Source organism: Corvus brachyrhynchos, unplaced genomic scaffold, assembly GCF_000691975.1.
Source record: "Corvus brachyrhynchos isolate BGI_N302 unplaced genomic scaffold, ASM69197v1 scaffold56, whole genome shotgun sequence".
In the NCBI taxonomy this organism is placed as follows: domain Eukaryota; kingdom Metazoa; phylum Chordata; class Aves; order Passeriformes; family Corvidae; genus Corvus; species Corvus brachyrhynchos.
In genome coordinates, this window is record NW_008238664.1 from 9,896,969 (window position 1) to 9,914,408 (window position 17,440).

The 17,440-nt window shown below is 36.3% G+C and overlaps 1 protein-coding gene across 2 annotated transcripts in view; it reads left to right on the top strand.

The window, feature by feature from the left end:
• CDK17 (cyclin dependent kinase 17) overlaps positions 1-17,440 on the top strand; it is a 54,979-nt gene that overhangs the window by 5,553 nt on the left and 31,986 nt on the right. For both annotated transcript variants that reach the window (XM_017737819.1, XM_008636550.2), the window contains 2 exons: positions 7,850-8,014; positions 14,464-14,597. In XM_017737819.1, coding sequence (XP_017593308.1) covers positions 7,850-8,014; positions 14,464-14,597 — 299 coding nt within the window. The remainder of the gene's footprint in view (positions 1-7,849; positions 8,015-14,463; positions 14,598-17,440) is intronic.

Consider the following 17,440-nt stretch of genomic DNA (forward strand, 5'->3'; position numbering starts at 1 on the left):
ATACACCAGATTTCTGTTAGTGTAGGCTCACTGATGGATGTGCAGAGATTTGTTCTCAAATGGTATTCAGATGGAGTTGTTAAGTACAGAAAAGTACAATACACATAACTAGCCAACACAATTTATTTCTGAAAGGAGGACTAAAAGGAGCCAGATCCTGTTTCCTGGTTTGGTTGGCAGTGTGGTCTCACAGATGTTTGCACTGGGAGTTGTATGTGTGGATGCAAGGATAGAGGCCAGGGATACTTGCATCTTGGCTGTGGTATTGACTTGCATTAATGAAATTGTAGCTGAAAAATTTTTCTGAAGGATTTGGTGTAGTGTGATGCCTTCTGCAGTTACAGTTTTAAACTGATGGCGTGTTATGCTTATCTGATTTGAGGTACAGAACTACCATGCCTACGTTCCAGTACAGGTTCTGATGGCCAAAAATATTATCTGAGAATTATCTTCTAAGCAGTATGAAATACATAAATCTTAAATGCGGGGCTTTGGTTTTGAATATATTTCACTTGATTGTGATCTTTATGATTTTGGTACCCAGACTGAAGGCAAAACCTCACTCTGTATGAAGTCAACTTTGAAAGGTTTTTTGTAGTGTTTTTTAGATGTCTTGATCTCATTCTTTGCCTGGTGTATTTATAGTTTGGTTTTGTGCATTGTTTTTGTAGTTCAAACAGACAGAAAAAGTTCTGTCCTTTCTGTCTCAAATTAAAAAAAAAAGTTTCTAGGACGTTACAGTGCCATTTTAATAATTGAGGTACTTCATTTCTCCGAGGAAGCTGAAGGCTGAGTTTCTTCAGGGTTATATTAGCATATTTTTTCAAATCTTCTACCAATATTTTTTGCCTTGTGTTGTCCAGGTGAAGAATATTTGCTCTGGAATGACTGCTGTACTCAAATGGATTAATTTGACCAGTGGGAGGAAACCCTTGAAGTTCTGCCAAGTTTTTAAAATCTTAATATTCAATAGTTTGAAGATTTCATCTTATTTTTTAATGAAAAATACTGGTTTAAGTGGTATTGAGTGGTTGCTCTGTTTTTACAGTGACTTAATATTTTCCTGAGTATCACATAACAGAATCTTAGGAAACAACCCCATAAAATAATCTGTAAATACACAGTGTTTTGTAGTGTTCCTCATCCAGCTCCTGGAGAGTACAATATAGCAAGTGTATTGCTGCTTTGGGTTATTTAAATGTATCTTTTATGGCAGCTGTCACCTGCAATCAACTAATTTTACTGAGTGGGTCTGACTGCCTTACAGCAGTGTAATTAAATATTATACAGTGCAGCATGCCAGCTCTGAAATATCAGAAATTCACCTGCTTGCATTCTACATTTTCTGAAGAAATAAAGGGCTCTTGACAACAGCCTCTTCAGCAGTTGTTCGAAATATTTTGTATTCCAAGTCCAAAAAAAGTCAGGTTTTATTATGTAAAAACTGAGTAATCATTAGCAGAGCCTAACATTCAGATCAGGTAAATGAATGTGTAGTTAATGATGCTGAAATATGATTAAGCTGTATGACAGTAGCATTTGAGAAGCCTACATAAATAAACTTAAAAGGTTGTGATGATGCATCACAAGCTTCATGAATGCAAAGCTGTTCAAAGAATGAATATGTAGTTTCACAAACGTAGTTTTTTGACACTTTTCTGTTCTCTGTCAAATTGGAAATGATAAAAAACAGCCTTGGAAGTTTTCTGGAGCAAGGGTGAGGTCAAGGTGGTGGAAAAGAAACTAAATAGAGTCCTGTCCTATAAAAACCAGTAGTGGATTCTCAAGACATTTAGTGAGATTTTGTTACACTTGAGCCAGTCCAAAGTCAAGTTGCAGTTAAAAGTGTAAAGTGAGGTTCTGCCTCCACGCTTTTGCCAGCAGCTGTGCTGTGTATACCCCATGGAGATCTAGTTCAGAAATCTAAATCAAAATTGCACTTCTTTTTTGTTGGGGGGGGGGGGGGACCTTGAGCCACATTTTTGGTAGAACCAGTGAATTGTGGCAGGCACAAAGATTCATCCTTACTTAGAATATGGAACATGCCTGGGTTCAATCCCCATTCTGTACCCAAATCAGTAATCATAAATGCTAAGTCTCCAATATTTCTTACTTTGACTAGAAAATCTCCACATGTGTATTTTAATTTTATTTATATGAAGTTAAAATATGTATTTATATGGTTTACATGTCCAGAATGGATAGTGGTTGTGGAATCAAGCATTTTTTTGCAGACATACTCAGCTCTGTTTCATTTAAGGGAAAATGCCACCTTGTATGACTGTGATTTTAGTTCTTTATTAAAGCTAGTTGAATCAAATTTCATTGCAAAATTTAGGTAGTGAAATCTGAAAAACAGCTTGGTCTCTGTCAAATAGTAGAGATTCTCACAGGACATAAAAAAAGGAAGAGTTAGGTGAGCACATGAAAATATATATTCATAAAAAGTGTTTTAAAATGCATTTACATTCCTAATGAAAACACTTTCTTTCTTTAATCCACCAGCTGACTGACGTGTGACAGTATGTCAGTTACTGAGACCATGCAAAGAAATGCCAGGCAATTCTGCAGGCTCTCTGGAGCTCAGCTTAAGTAAATCCAGTTAAGTAAATCCAGCACAGGAAAGAAGGTGATAGTGTGGGTCTTTGTTATCATAGATGGATGAGGAAAAGAAACACTGTGGATTAATTGAAAAATGGCTTAACTCGGAAGTAATTTGAGGTCAAGGTTTGTGGTTAATTTAAATTGCAGTTAAAGGAAGAAGAGGAAGCATCTTTATAAAATTGTTGGGTTTAGTTAATTCCTCGGCCAGGTGTCTTGTTTATACACACTGCTGTTCTAATTGTTATGGCAGTTTTCATAATTATGAAGTAAAAAAAAATTCAGTTCCACTTATGTTCAAACATAAATTTATTCCACTTTACAATTGAATAATTTCAGTGGTTCATTTGAGTTGCTTTCTGGTTTCTTATGTTTGTTAGCATTGGTGTTGGCATTATTTCAAACTTAGCAAAGCAGTGGTACCTTACTGGGTACAGTGTTTTCCTAAAATATATGTGTGTATTCTAAAACATTCCATGATCTAGAAACTTATAATCATTATTAAGCCAGGCTGATTGCATTTTCAACTGTGTTTTCTTTGAATAGTGCTGTTGTATTTATTTTGGGTTATGCCAATAGTAACAGAAGTTTGAATGACAGAATGTGAGAAGTACAAGAAAATGCTCCAGATTATATAAAGGGTTAGCTCAGCACTCACCAAACTTGAAAATCGAGTAATACAACAGTGCACAGTCACCATACATTGCTCAATTTCAAACCCTGCTGAAGGTGCAAGGTTAAGCCAGATGATGTGGACGTGGCATTTAAGAAAAGGGATATGCATTTTTATAGATACAAAACAAATGTGCACATCTAGGTATACTTTATTAAAGGGTGTCTATTGCAAGAATTTTTCAGGGACCTTGAAAAGAAATCCATGTGGTCATCCTGTACATCAGTATAATATTTATAACTATTCTCATTGAGAATGTTGTTTAACCTTTTTCACACTTAAAGACTAGATTTGCATGATAGCTTAGTAGGCTGCCTAAGAAATGTAAGGGTTGAAATGGCATTCCTTGAAAGACGAGTCCAAGATTATATGATGGTGTAGCCAAAATAAGAAGAGACTATAATAAAAACTGATGAAATACAATTTAAAAAGACCACTGAGAAGTCTGTGTTTCAGCTTGTTTTCCATACCAGTTTATCAGTTTGGAGTTACAGATGATAGAGTAGGGTGAGGAAAGAGAGCTAAATGATTAATAAGACCCGTATTGGAATGGTTGTGCCAGCGAAAGCCAGCACAAGTGAACAGCCACTGCAGAAGTCTTGTGCTGTAAGGACAGCTGGAGTTGTGCCTGTCTGTTCTCCAGACTCTGAGGATGACATTTTAGGGCAAGTCTAAGATTAGAGCCAAAAGTACAATATCATTTCCCCAGTGTATTGTATCAGTTTCTAGCTCAGAGACTTCCTGAACTAGGCAAGTCTCTGTGTGGTTAGTAACCCTGAGCAGATTGCTTGTTCAGTCTCCCCTTGAGTCTTGGAGGTTCTGGTAGTTGTAACATCCTGTGGTGAGGACTTTCCGCAGAAGAATCATTTTGTGTGCAGTATGCAACCTGCCATGGCTGGCTTTTTCACTCTTGTGCTGAAGGAGGTGGTGGATGCAGCGAGTTCCCAGGTGTCCTCTTCAGCCCTCAACTGAGTCCGTGGATTGTATCATGCTTCTATTGTTTTAATCTATATGAGAGCGGAAGATGAGAGCCGTGCATGATCTCAAAATACAGTAGATCCACACACTTGCACAGTGAATTTTCTAGTGGTTTTTTACTCACCTTTTAATTTCCATCATTCATTTTGCCTGTGGCTGAATATTAAACCAATAGCAACATATGGTTACTGAGTTATGTTTACCAAGTACAGTGACACTAATGTAAAGGATGTTTGTGAGTTTTATATGGGGGAAACATTTTTTTAAAGACAAATCAAACCTATAATCACAGAAATAAAATTATAAGAAGCAGTTTTTATAGATGTATATAGTAAAGGCATTTAACTTTTACAGTTTAGATGTATTTTCAAGCCCAGACAGTTGACTTAACTCACATCTTAAAACTGCAGTGTTATACTTTAAATATAGTGATTCAACGTGTTAATAATTCTGGAAAAAATGAAGTGAATTAAAGGAAATTGTAACTTCAAAAGAAGTACTTGTGGGTCTTTGGAGAGAGAGAGAGAGAGTTAAGTAGTTGTTTCAAAAGCACTTTATTTAACTCTTGTATCTCATAAATGCATGAAAACTGTAATAAAGAGTCTTGTAAATTAATTTCCAGCAACAGTTTGCTTGATGATCTTCAATATTTGTTCCAGCTCTTGGCTGTTAACAGTCGCATTTGCAGGGAGGAGGTAATATAATGCAGAATTCATGCAACCATTTCTTTAGAAGTTCCTAGCATACAGCAATGCACACTGAATTGTTTGTAACAATTCTTCAACAATACTTTTCTGAACCATAAGCCCGTACCTTATACCATCATATGCCATACGATCCCTCATTTTGGTAAATTAATGTGTATCAGGATTTTAAACCCCTATTTATAAGCAAGCAGGATTAATACTCGTCTTAGTCAGAAATATAGTGTCATGTGAGTGTTTTTTTAACCTTCGCTTCATTGTCTGCCAGCAGTTATGCCTGTCCTACTACATAACCTAAATTATTGTTGCAAAATTTTATAATGGGCTCCACAATTTAGTACAGTACTTAGGACAGTGAAGGAAGGTAATAGTTGCCTATGATGACAAAAGTTATTTCTGTGTAATTGGATCTTATTATATCAACCATTTTTCTTTCATTTTTATATAAATTTACTTAATAGTGTGATCTGTATTTATCCTTATATTTGAGCTGAACTTTTCATGTGTTAGGATATTTTAGGAATTTTGTTTTAAACTGTAAAATATGTACAAATGTACCAGTGCCATGAGGAAAACAAATTTTTTAAATAATCATCTCTGTGCATCACACTGTCATGTTACTAATGAACATAAAACCCAATCTCTACATAGACATTTGGTGTATTCATAAATGCTGGCCTCTTTTGTGTACTTCACAGTTCATGAAGGTAGATTACTTTTAGCATGAGTAGACAAAAGCCATAACATGCAAGGTACTATTCATTTGTGCACCAGCACACATTAACTCAGTGTGAGGTGTTTAGACTCGAAACTTTATCAAATTCAAATCAAATTAGCAAGAAAGTTGGAAAGCAAAAAGCAGATGTTAACTTACCAAATGTAGTAGTTGTGCTGAAGGTGGACCTGTGTCCTGTCATGTGGAAGTAGTAATAGATTGTATTAAAAATTGCTGGGGAATTTGCTGCCTGCTGCCTTAGGATAAATCTGCTGTTGAAGGCATGCAACAAGGAAGCTGGTACCACTTAAGTCAAAAGGGTGATGCAAACTATTAGAACAGAAATAAGCATTTGGGGTAGAGATGTGCAGAGGTCTGAAGACCCTGGTCATACTTCACAAACATATACACAGATGTATGGTGTATTTTTCCTCATGTTCACCCGCTCTGAAGCTGTGTTTATCAAGGATGCAGGCAGGTTTGTAACAGTGCTGACATGTCCTTTCTGTTTTCTGCCTGCAGCATGTTTTTTTCCCAGGGCTTTTGTTTTTTTCCCTGCAGCAGCTGAGTTAATGTTTCTTGGGTTTTTGTCTCACTGTGTTATTCATGTTTATATGCAAAAATTCCTTGCATAATTATTTCTTAAGGTCACTGACCTGTCCTTGGGTAATTCTGTCTGTGTACTTCTGTCTCTGCTTCAGACTAATCGTAACGATGTATCTAGAAGGTTTTTGTGTTTGTGGGGAGGGAGGGGGTTCCCTTCAGGATCCTGTTTCCCTTAGGTTATTAGGCATTTGTTGCTGTTCCTTCTCTTCACCATTGAAATTCTGCTTTCCATAAAATATGTTCTCCTAGCTGTATTATTCTTACTACCTTTTTTGGAGCTGAAAGCAGGATTTTGGGGTCCCTGCATGTGGGAATATAAGTTGGAGTGGTGAAATAGCATCCCAGAGTGCTCCCTGTCCCAGGAGGCATGAGTGAAGCTCTGAGCACACCCTGGGAGCAGTGCCTCTGGTGGGTGCTGCTCCATTCAGTAGCACTCATGCTGCAGTTACTCAGTGCATGGCTGCTGCCTTTTCTGTCTTCTGAATAATACTAAACATTAATCCTTTATGTTAACAAGAATCAAGTAATGGAAGAGTAAAATTACTTGAATCTCAGCTGTGCTTTGGGCATAGCTTCTGTTCTTTTCTGTAGTATAGGCACAGTGCTTGCATGTAGCTGTCAGATGACTCTGATCCCATTTTCTGAAGTGAGAGTATTTCATCTTTATTTCTGTATGAATGACTCCACTGGTGGTTCTGCTAAGTCCACTGCTGAGACAGTCAATGCAAGTGGACATCTGGTTTGCTTCTTTTGGGGGTAAAAAATGTCCTCATGTTTTTAGAGTTAGCCTGCTTCTAGGACCGTGTCGATCCTTGAGGGCTAGTCCATGTGTGAGGAGTCAGGTTGCTGAGGGAACATGAATACTCAATTTCTGTGCACACTTGTAAATAAGATTTAAGAATTTCCAACGTTTCATTCTTTTAGAAAGTTCTTATCAATGATAATAACTTTTTAAAAAAAACTCTGTGAACCATCTGAAACACAATCCAGTAGAAAGTCAAAATAAAGAATTGAACACTTAATTTTTCTGATACCCTGTAAGTTAATAACCTTAATTATGGCATGACAGGTCTGGGAGGTATAGACAGGTACATTTACTTCTAAAGATGTCCAATATCAAGGCCTTGGTAGTAGTGACCCGTGAGAATTCTGAGAGGGAGAATATTTTCAAAGGCTTACAGTTGATTTTGCTCATCACAGTTGATCTAACAGCTGTCCTGTTTAAAAGTAAAGATGAAACATTGTGCAGTAAGACAGAAGAAAATAATTAGTGTTCTGGTTTTATTGATGTTCTAAGACTGGATATTCAGGGCATTTACTCGTCCAGCAGCAGAGTGACAGGATTTAGTAAAGTTAAATTTGGGTAACGCTTACTGCCATGTTTCGTACTGTTTTGTTAATAGAGAAATGGCCGTAGTATGATGGTCTACTGTTAGCATGAAAGATAATCTTACCAGACTGGTGATTTCCTGTTTACTAATTCTTTTTTTTCTTTCTTTTTTTTCTTCTGGCATGTTCCTGACAATCCTGCTTGCTTGTGGCAATGAATATTTTGATCCCTGTGAATTGTAGAGCCTATTGTGAAGAATGGCAGGCCTCCAACGTCTCACAGCATGCACTCATTTCTCCACCAGTACACGGGATCTTTCAAGAAGCCCCCTTTACGGAGACCACACAGCGTCATAGGGGGCAGTCTTGGCTCTTTCATGGCAATGCCCAGAAATGGGAGCAGATTAGGTAATTTCCTACATTGTTTGTTTAAATTGATTTTTCTGTGAAAAAAAATGTTTGTATGGATTTGTAGCAAGAGGTACAGATATTCTAATGCTTTATTAAATCTCTGAATATGCAGTAATTTTTTCTGGAGTTTGAGAAATTTGTTTTTAAGGAACTGAATGTCTCTTAAGATTTTCAGGAAGAAAGCAATTAGAAAAACACACAGAAATCACCCATTAATTTTTGACAAGTTACAAAAGTAACAAAATAGTCTTTCTTAGTACTTTGCAAGGAACTCATGTATCCATCTTAGTTAAGCATTGGCAAGAATGTAATACCAAAAAAAACAAGAGGATAATCATCCTGTATGTGAGATTTTAAAAAAAACTGGTGTATCGCTTCTCATTATTACAGAGAAAAAAAATGTTTCTGTCAGTGACAAATTAAGGCCACTCAACTATAATTATGTTTTTGTTGTGGTCCTGAGCTATATTTGTGCTTCCATGAAGCAAATAAGTTATGAAATATTTTTTTCTTCTTCAAGTAATTTATCATGTTGCTGCCTCCAGTCACCATTAATGTTTTATCCTGCTTTTATGTTATTTTAAATTATGCTTAATTAATTGATACTAGAAAATGAGAGCAAGTCACAGCTTAATTAGAGTTTTATTATTTTTTCAATCTCCTGCCCTCCTTTAGAAGTGTGATAAACTGATCTTCAAGATTAAGCTGTGAATCTTCAAGATAGTAGTCAAACCACTTATATCCTCCTCTGGTGTAATACCACTCATCTTGTTCAAAACCATGCCTTTTACTGTTTGAGTTACCATTCAAACTGCAAAAAGACTTATATCCTTTTGAATTTACTATAGCAGCTGTTGCTATCACACAAGAAAATAGGTTTTAGTATGCACGGTTTGACTACGACATCAATTTCTGATTTCACTCAAGTCCTGTACACAGTATTTGCTTTTTCATTTTTGCCAAGCTTTAGTTAAGTTGCCAAGAATCTAACAGGAAGAGAGAGTTTTAAAAAAAAAATAATCGTGTACTTAGAGAAATCTGTGTTTAGGAATATGTAGTCTGTATGGATTATTTGTCAAGCTAGATATGTGTAAACTAAGTACAGGAGCAGCAAAGATGTTTTTGAGTACAGAGATGCCTGTACTCTCTTAATTGTGCATTGCCTTTAACAACAATTTGTAATTTTTTTGAAGTAGTATGGAATACATGTACAGAATGTATTGTGGAATCACAGAATGGTTTGGGTTGGAAGGGACCTCAAAGATCATCTAGTTCCATCCTCTCTGCCATGGGCAGGGACACCTTCCACTGGGCGTGGTTGCTCTGTATTTGTATGCTAAACCCCTCTTTTCGCTTTGGATACGATAATGTCTTATTTTTTAGTGCCTTATTTGATGGAAATACAAGCTACCTGTATGTGTTATCTAGTGGTAAAAAACAGGAGTACAAGTATGTGCAAGCATAATTCCTCTTTCTGCTCCTTTTTCACATCTTTCTTTCTTTCTTCTGTTCCTGCCATATGAGAATGGTTATTACTCATCAGGAAGCTGAGGTTTTCCCTGTTGGAATAATGACATCAGAAACAAAACGGTCAAATATGCTGCACTGCATGAGACTTTTATTTTCTTTGCTTTCTTCATCCACCCTTTTTTCTTTGCAGTTTTTCCTCTATTTCATAGGTAGAAAAAGGGTATCAGAGAGATGTCCTTGAAATACCACAAAATCATGGCAGGTAAAAGGATGGTTATTTGGTTAAAGAAAACCAGATTAATCTGAGACCTGCCACAAGTGCATCTTTATGCTGCCTGTGTTTGAATGAGATTATCAATATAAAAATCGATTGAGGAGCCCCAAGGTGTTTTGGAGTTTTGTTTGCTTTTTGAGCATTGAACTTGAGTTTCTGGAGTTGTGGTAACATGTACAATCCCAAAATACTTTAGAAGTAATTTCTACTTGGAAATTCTCTGTTAGCTTTGTTTTGTAAAATGCTGTGTAAAGGAAAAATTTTTGAACTGTGCCTTTGTTTAAAAGTTTTTAGCAATTTTTAAATTTAGTGTTCAGTTACCAGGATGATTTTAAATAGCAGAGGTGTTTCTCAGGCCAAACTGTAAAACTACTGAATGAGGGTTTAGCTGACGGATTTTTTTAGTTCACTTGTATCTGTACAGCTTCTACAGTCTTGTACCTCTGGAAGCATTTAACTGCTGCAGTCCCCGACTAAGCCAGAGCTAATAAACCTTTTTTGGACCTGACCTGGCTGAATGAGGAGCAAATCTGATTGTCCTTGTTCCATATTCATATTAATGCTGCCTCTGGGGAGGCTCCTGGAATGTGCAGAGCTAACTGAAGCTGGTCCTCCTGGTGAACTGCAGTTAACGGCCAGGAGAGAGTTAATCCTTGCTTTTTCCAGTTACGTTGATACAGTCATGGAGAAGTTTTGTTTCATTGTCATAAATATTAGTTGAAAGGAATGATGTTTCCATACACCTTTCGTAGTTCAGTAATGGTAACAGCAAAGGCAGTTTCTCACTATGGCCTTCCTCAGTTTGCATTATATTATCAGCGAAACTAATCGTACAATGTAGACACTTCATAGAAATTAAGCTTCAGAAAAGTGCACCCTGGAAGAAATACATTATGCAAGTCACATGATTATTCTTGTAATAATTTGAAGTAAGGTGGAGAGATCATGCAGTCTGACTCAGTACTAATTAGTGACTTTGATTATGGCTCACTTGAAGGAGTTCTCATTTGCTGTGCTGTAGGTTCCCTGTATTAATTTCTTCTGTGATGCGTTCCTCACAGCTGAAAAGAGGACAGCCTTTTCCTTTAAGTGTAGTTCTCTAGTTTCCCTGTTATATTGTAGTCATCTACATCTGGCTTTTCATTACATGGCCATTCTGGATATTTAATAAGATATGTAGAGTACATTAAACATCTGTGTAAGAGAATGGCTTGGTATTGCAGTGAAAGCAATTCAATACGTTATTGAATGTTTAAAACCTCTGAAGACTATGCAAGCAAGCTTTGATGCAGGTAAACTTGTCTACAGAAAGACTTAGAGAAATTAAGGAAATATTTGCATGGCTTTCATCATTGCTTAATCAAACATCATTGTGCACCTGTGTAAAAATGATTAAAATGTCTGGGTTAATGCCTTAGTCTGGGGTTTATGCTATTAAAATAATGAACGTAAGGCTCTACCAATGCCTTTTTAATTGAATCAAATAAAAGGATGCATTTGTATCAGATGATAACACAGTCAAGTTATTTTTTAAAAAGCTTATAATTATATCTGTTTAGAAAATAATTAAAACATCTGCAAACCCTTATAAATCGGAACAGTGGGGTATTTAGCCCATTGGAAATACATCTGCTTAATGATACGTTTTTGGTTGCTACAGCCAGTATTCTGCTTAAACCCTCTTGGTTGTGGATATGTAGCTTATCCAGACTTACCAGAATTTATCATAACACAGGGGTATTCAAATCATCATCCTATGTAAGTCTGAAATACTGCACTTTTAGACTTGAATGGTAGAGACCCTTTTTGTCTTCATATTCCTGATTTATAAAGAACAGAAGCTCCTTGTTAGCTACATTATCTGTCCCAAATATATGGGTTTGTGTTACTAGTTCTTGAAATAGTGCTTAGTTGTGTGTTATTACGTAGCTGATATTCTTAGCAGAAGAATTATCATTGTCAACTAGGGTGCTCTATGTAATTCTGAGCATTGCATTTCCAATTGTCTTTTTTTACTAATTATTTCATAATACAAATGTTTTGTGGAATTAAATGTGTAAAAATATGACAGCATCAATTCCATAATTACTTTATTTAAATAACCAGTCTCTCAGAAAAGAAATAATGTAATTGCACCATGGCTTAAAATGCAGCACTACTTCAATTTTGTCAGTTTTTATTTTGTGAGATTGGTGAGATAAGTGTCCCTTGCCTAGCTTCCATAAAGAAAACAGACTTTGGGTCCCAACTGATGGGCTTGTTCTAACATGAGGATAAATAGATTGGGGAACCCCTGTCAGTAGCTGTTGCACTTCATTTTACTAACAGAATCTCAAGAGCTGTAACTGCTAAATTGGATTACATGACGTCTCAGAAAAGAGAGTTTTTATTAAAGAACCAATACGGTGAATGTGCTGTTTACCAGATAGTGCTGGCATAACAGCTTTGCTGCAAGTAGTGTTTTCAATAATGCTTTTATATTACTAAAAGTAATTTTCCACAGTTTGTTAGAGATTTTAAAAAAGACAGCTGTCAAGTCACTACAGAGAATAAGACATTTCTTAGAAACTTGGCAAAAGAGAATTACATTTTTTCTGTTTAGCTTTAAAACTAAGGCTGATCTTTAGGAACCGCTTTCTGAAAATCTTTCCCTGTGATTCAAACTGCAGTGCCTTTAGAAGCACTGATGAGTGTTTAGCTTGTTTGAAATCAGAAGACTACTTATTACATAAGGAGTGCAGGTTAATTTTTTTTTTTATTTAGTCCAAATCTGAGCGTGACTTGCAGGGAAAATTCTGATTCAGTGTGGATTTTAAATAGAAATCCAATATAAATCCGCATCACTGCTGGAAAATTTGCTTTGTGCATGAGATGCATGCTTAGTTTGTGTATTTAATTACAGTATTTTGAGTTAAAATATGTTGCTAATAGCTTACAAGTTAATCTTTCTTTTTATAGCCATTCTGTTTTCCATAAAAGGAAACTTTTTGTACTAAGGAAGAATTTGTTCCTTTGGAGTCTGCATGATGCTATGTAAGCCAAACTAGACAAATATTTTAGAAGATGTGTAGATAACGAAACATTGCCCTAATGGCTTTTTTTTTTCCTAGAAAATCCAATTTTCTTGCTTGTTGATGGTGGTGAAACTTGCAATTTCTCTGTTGGTTTTGGGGGGCTTTTTAAAGTTGCTGTAATGCTTTGCAAATGTTAAATACTTTCAAATGTATTGGTGGTAAGGCTGAACTGATCTCTGTGTGTTCTGCTAATATTAGCATTTTTTAGGGATAGAGTTCTGGGATTTTTAGTTGTTCCTCAGGTTCTCTTACACCTTGTACAAGATAATGATTACTAACAAGGATCAGAAGACAGCAGGGAAACTGGTGTCTTTTGAAGCACCTACTTTATATGTATAGGTATTCAATTTCTACACTAGTTTTGGAGTTCAGGTATTTCAGAGGTGATGATGGAGCATTATTCATAGTGAAGTGCTTGTATGACCATTTTCCCATGTGTCCTTTTGCAAATCATTTGGCTCTTCATGCTATTAATGACACCACCTTTATTTTCTTTTGTTCGCTACAGTGTTTGTCTCCGAAGCCTGAAAAATTCCTTGGTGCTTAAAAGCAACGTACATATGTGTGCATATATGCATAAACTTTTATGTGCCTGAATCTTCAGGATTGTTTTAAAATTACCAATTTCACTAGATATGAAGATCCTGCAACATCACATAACTCAAGTTGTCTGTTACGTAAATTCCTTCATAAGGTCACAAATTTCACTTAATGGCTCTTAAAAGTCAGGTTCACTGTTGCAGTGGGGATCCTGCAACACGCATATATCAAACCAGGAGTCCCGTGGAAAGGAAATATATATGGACAGACAGATTCTTGATAGCTGTTTCAGAGATGTTTATTTCCCCAGCCGCATGGCCGGAGCTCTGCCCAGGAACTGTTCCAGTCACGGGACCAAGGGTCCTTCTGCCCGCGCAGGGAACACAAACCAACCCATGGGAACGAGGCTGAGCAGGGGCAGGGAAGCCCCGTGTCTGTGCCCTCAGGGCCCCTCTCCCAGGGCTACACGGCAGGGGAGGGACCCCAACAGTCCACTTCTGAATGTACTTTTATCTTGTGAGCCTTGATTTAGATGGTCATAATACATCCCATGACTTCACACATGGATGCCTCAGGGTTTTATATCTGAAGCTTCCATATTTGTCATTTCTCAAAATAATACTATACCTCTCAGTAGGATTTTTAAGCTTTCTGAAGATACATTTAGGTTACTAGCATCAGGTAGTCTGATTTGAAAATGTTAATTATTCTCAGTAATGTTGTATATCCAACATTCTCTTCTAAAAGAGAAGTGGTACTGAGAGATTTTAGGAACTGAAGCTGGGAGAGGGAGGTGGCTTTTGGGAATTACAATTGGGGTTGGAATGTCTGTCTTTTGTTTTGGAAAATTGAGTTCTGCTGCAGTTCAAGTAAGTTTGCATAGAACTCCTATAAAGTAAACCTGTTCATTTTGTGGTTATTACTGAGCTATATACAGTATGTATCAAGACTGCCATGGCTGTGATGAGTCTTTCACTCTGCTGTGTAACTCAATGCATAGTAATGATTCAGTTCTTTTCTATCTGTACAAGAAAGCTGTTTGATGCATTGCTGTTTAACCGTTTTCAATTCTTTGGATTATTTTAAAGATATTGTTCACGAAAATTTGAAAATGGGGTCAGATGGGGAAAGTGACCAGGCTTCTGGAACGTCATCTGATGAAGTTCAGTCTCCCACAGGAGTTTGTCTCAGAAACCGGATACATAGACGAATCTCAATGGAGGTAATTCACTTTTCATATAAGGATTGTTTAAATTGACAAGAGAGCTGGGGGTTGCTTTAATTGTTTAGTGTAACTGGTTGTCTTCTCAATTAACTGTAACCAACCATTCTGCCATATATTTCATGCTGAAAGCATTATTTGAATACTATTTAAATTTGTCTCCATTTTTCACACAGAACGATGGTTATCTTGCACTGTTCATGAACTGTTAATTTTGAAAATCTAAATGTTTTGGAACTTGAATTTTTGGGAGGAATTTCTGAAGTGTAGCATTTGAGTCGCTTTCTCTTGCATTGTGTGCAAGCCACTGTATGTATTCAAGAAGATACATGGTTTAGACATCTTTTACTTAACACTGTTTTCTAGTCTTTGCAAAACTAATGCTACAGCAGCAGTGGTCCTGACTGCTTCAGCCTCTTCCTCTCTTCCTGTTTTTTTTCATGAACGGAACTTTACAGGATGGTAAACAAAAGGAGGAAAAGTACCTTATGAATAACTGTGCACATAATTTCCTTTATTTATGAGTCTCATTATGAATACTAGCCACCCTTGTGCTTGCTTTGTTGTCATTTCCCTTGGTGAACTAAAACAGAACACTTCCCTTTTTCTAGAGTGTATAAAAGTTACAGTTATAATGATGCCTTTGTTACAGAAGCATGTAGAATTTTGTAGTTGCTGCTTTATAGTACACATAGGAATATGCATAGTTTTAAGATTTTGAATCTTCATTCAAGGCCTCATATCAAATACTGCATTGGGAAACAGATTTGGATAAGTTACAGTAGGGTGTACATGCCAAAAATTTTTTATTTGTAAGGCATTCTGTTATGCTTGAAATTCCAAGACTCCAAGCGTGTAGTGCAGATATGATTTCAAATATATGTAAATTAGCTGCATTAATTATTTATATAGTTTCTTTCACCTGGGAGGTTTTGTAGTCAAATTTTTAAATTTGTATGTTAATCTCAGGTTTGATCTCCAAACTTTGTTCTCCCAACTTTGCTTGTTCAAGTTTATTTGAGGGAACAAAGGTGGGTCTATTGGTTTATGCAGGATAGTTAAATTAGGGATAAAAGTCATTGTGAAAACTTGCTTATCAGAATGTATGCTGCAGAAACTAAAAATCAAGGAAATTATTTAAAAGGATTATTTACTTTTTGTTCATTGTCTGTTTCCTCTACATTTTGAAATGCGTATTTAGAACAGGAAAGAAATAAAGACATTTATGATGCATAATGAACTTAAACAACTGAAATGGAAATCTGTCAAATCTTCCAGAGAGGGCTAAGAACCATTAAAGGATTCTCTTTTGTTTTGGAATTCAAGAACTCCAAAAGAAATTACTAAAGAACTCAGGAATAGTAAAGGTCAGGAAATTACTGTGTAATTTTTCAGAAGGCTTTTTTAAAATGAAAGCATCTTTTCATTTTAATCTTTAATTGTAAAACAATTCTAATATTACTGTTTAAGAGACTTTGGGAAACTTTTAAGTTTTGTTTATGCAGTGCTAATTTTCTCATTTTCCTCCAAATTCCAAATGCTTGCTTCTGACTGTTGAAATTAACATTATTTTTTTCATTGACTGGCTCCGTCAATGAGAGCATGAATAGTTTTTTGGCATCTATTAATGTATATTCGGTGAGAATTGTAATGTTTCCCTCAAATCACCATAGTATTGATTGATACGGTGATACGGTGACTTTTCCTGTAATATTTCATGCTGATGTCTGCAAAGAGTCTCAGCTCTGAATTTTGAGAATGCTTTCAATGAGAGATGTTTTTGGTGGCCTTAAAGTTTGCTTCTTAAAAGTGCTTTGTAGCAGAGTAGGTAGGACTTGTACCTGTTCGTGCATTCCAGAGGGAGGAAAATACAACAATCTTGTAGCTTTGGTTAAAATACCTTCCTAATGATAATCTTTTCAGTCAGCTTTATCATTTCCTAAGTGAAAAGGCTTTAAGTGATTACATTGTCTGCCTGTCTTTTTCTCCTCGTATTTATCCCATGGGTCATTTTCTGTCAGTTTTGACAGATGGATAAAAATCTCCATTTCTAGTTCTCTATTAATTTCTGTAAAAAAAACCTCAGCATTGGGAGATACTGTGATGTATCCCCTGCTAGTTAAAAACCACACTATCCAGAGATGAGTTGAGTTGCAAGCTGTAAGTCCACAAAAACCCAGTTTTAGTCATTTTGCTCTTTGTGGAATGGAATCACTTGCTTCCTTGGCCTTTGAGGGAACCAAAGCAAGGTTTCCTCTCGTAACAAGTTGTGCCTGTATGCCTTGTGTGATTTGTGCCATGAAGGTGGCTGATTCAGTAGTAGCAATGTGATTATATAAAGAGAAAGAAACAATCTTTGTTGTGAAGTAAGTTTCTATTATTTCAGTTTTATTTTGATGGCTGGTGGGAATCTGTTGTCTATAGAAATTGGGTAGCCTGAGGACATACGCCCTTTATAGCCATTTAGAATGAGTTATAGCTGTATGCTGTACATCACAGGTTGGAGTAAATTAGTACATGTGTGCCAGTATGTTTTTGCTGTAGTCTGCTGAAGTCATTAGTCCCAGTTGGAATCCATTGTAGAATGAATTTGATTAAATATACACAGTTGGATGAACTCAATAAAGCAATATTTCTTGTTCCTCCTCACTAAGATGGATGTGCCTGTCACACTGTGGCTGTGTCCTTCCTTGTGTTTAGTTTGACCAATATTTGCTGTATTTATAACAGTTTTGTACATAATTTCTTGGTTATATATGCTTGGTTCTCTCTGCTGAATTGACAAAAGTCCTAATTCATTTTGAAGGTAACTAACCAGGTAAAGTTGAAACCTTGAAACGGTC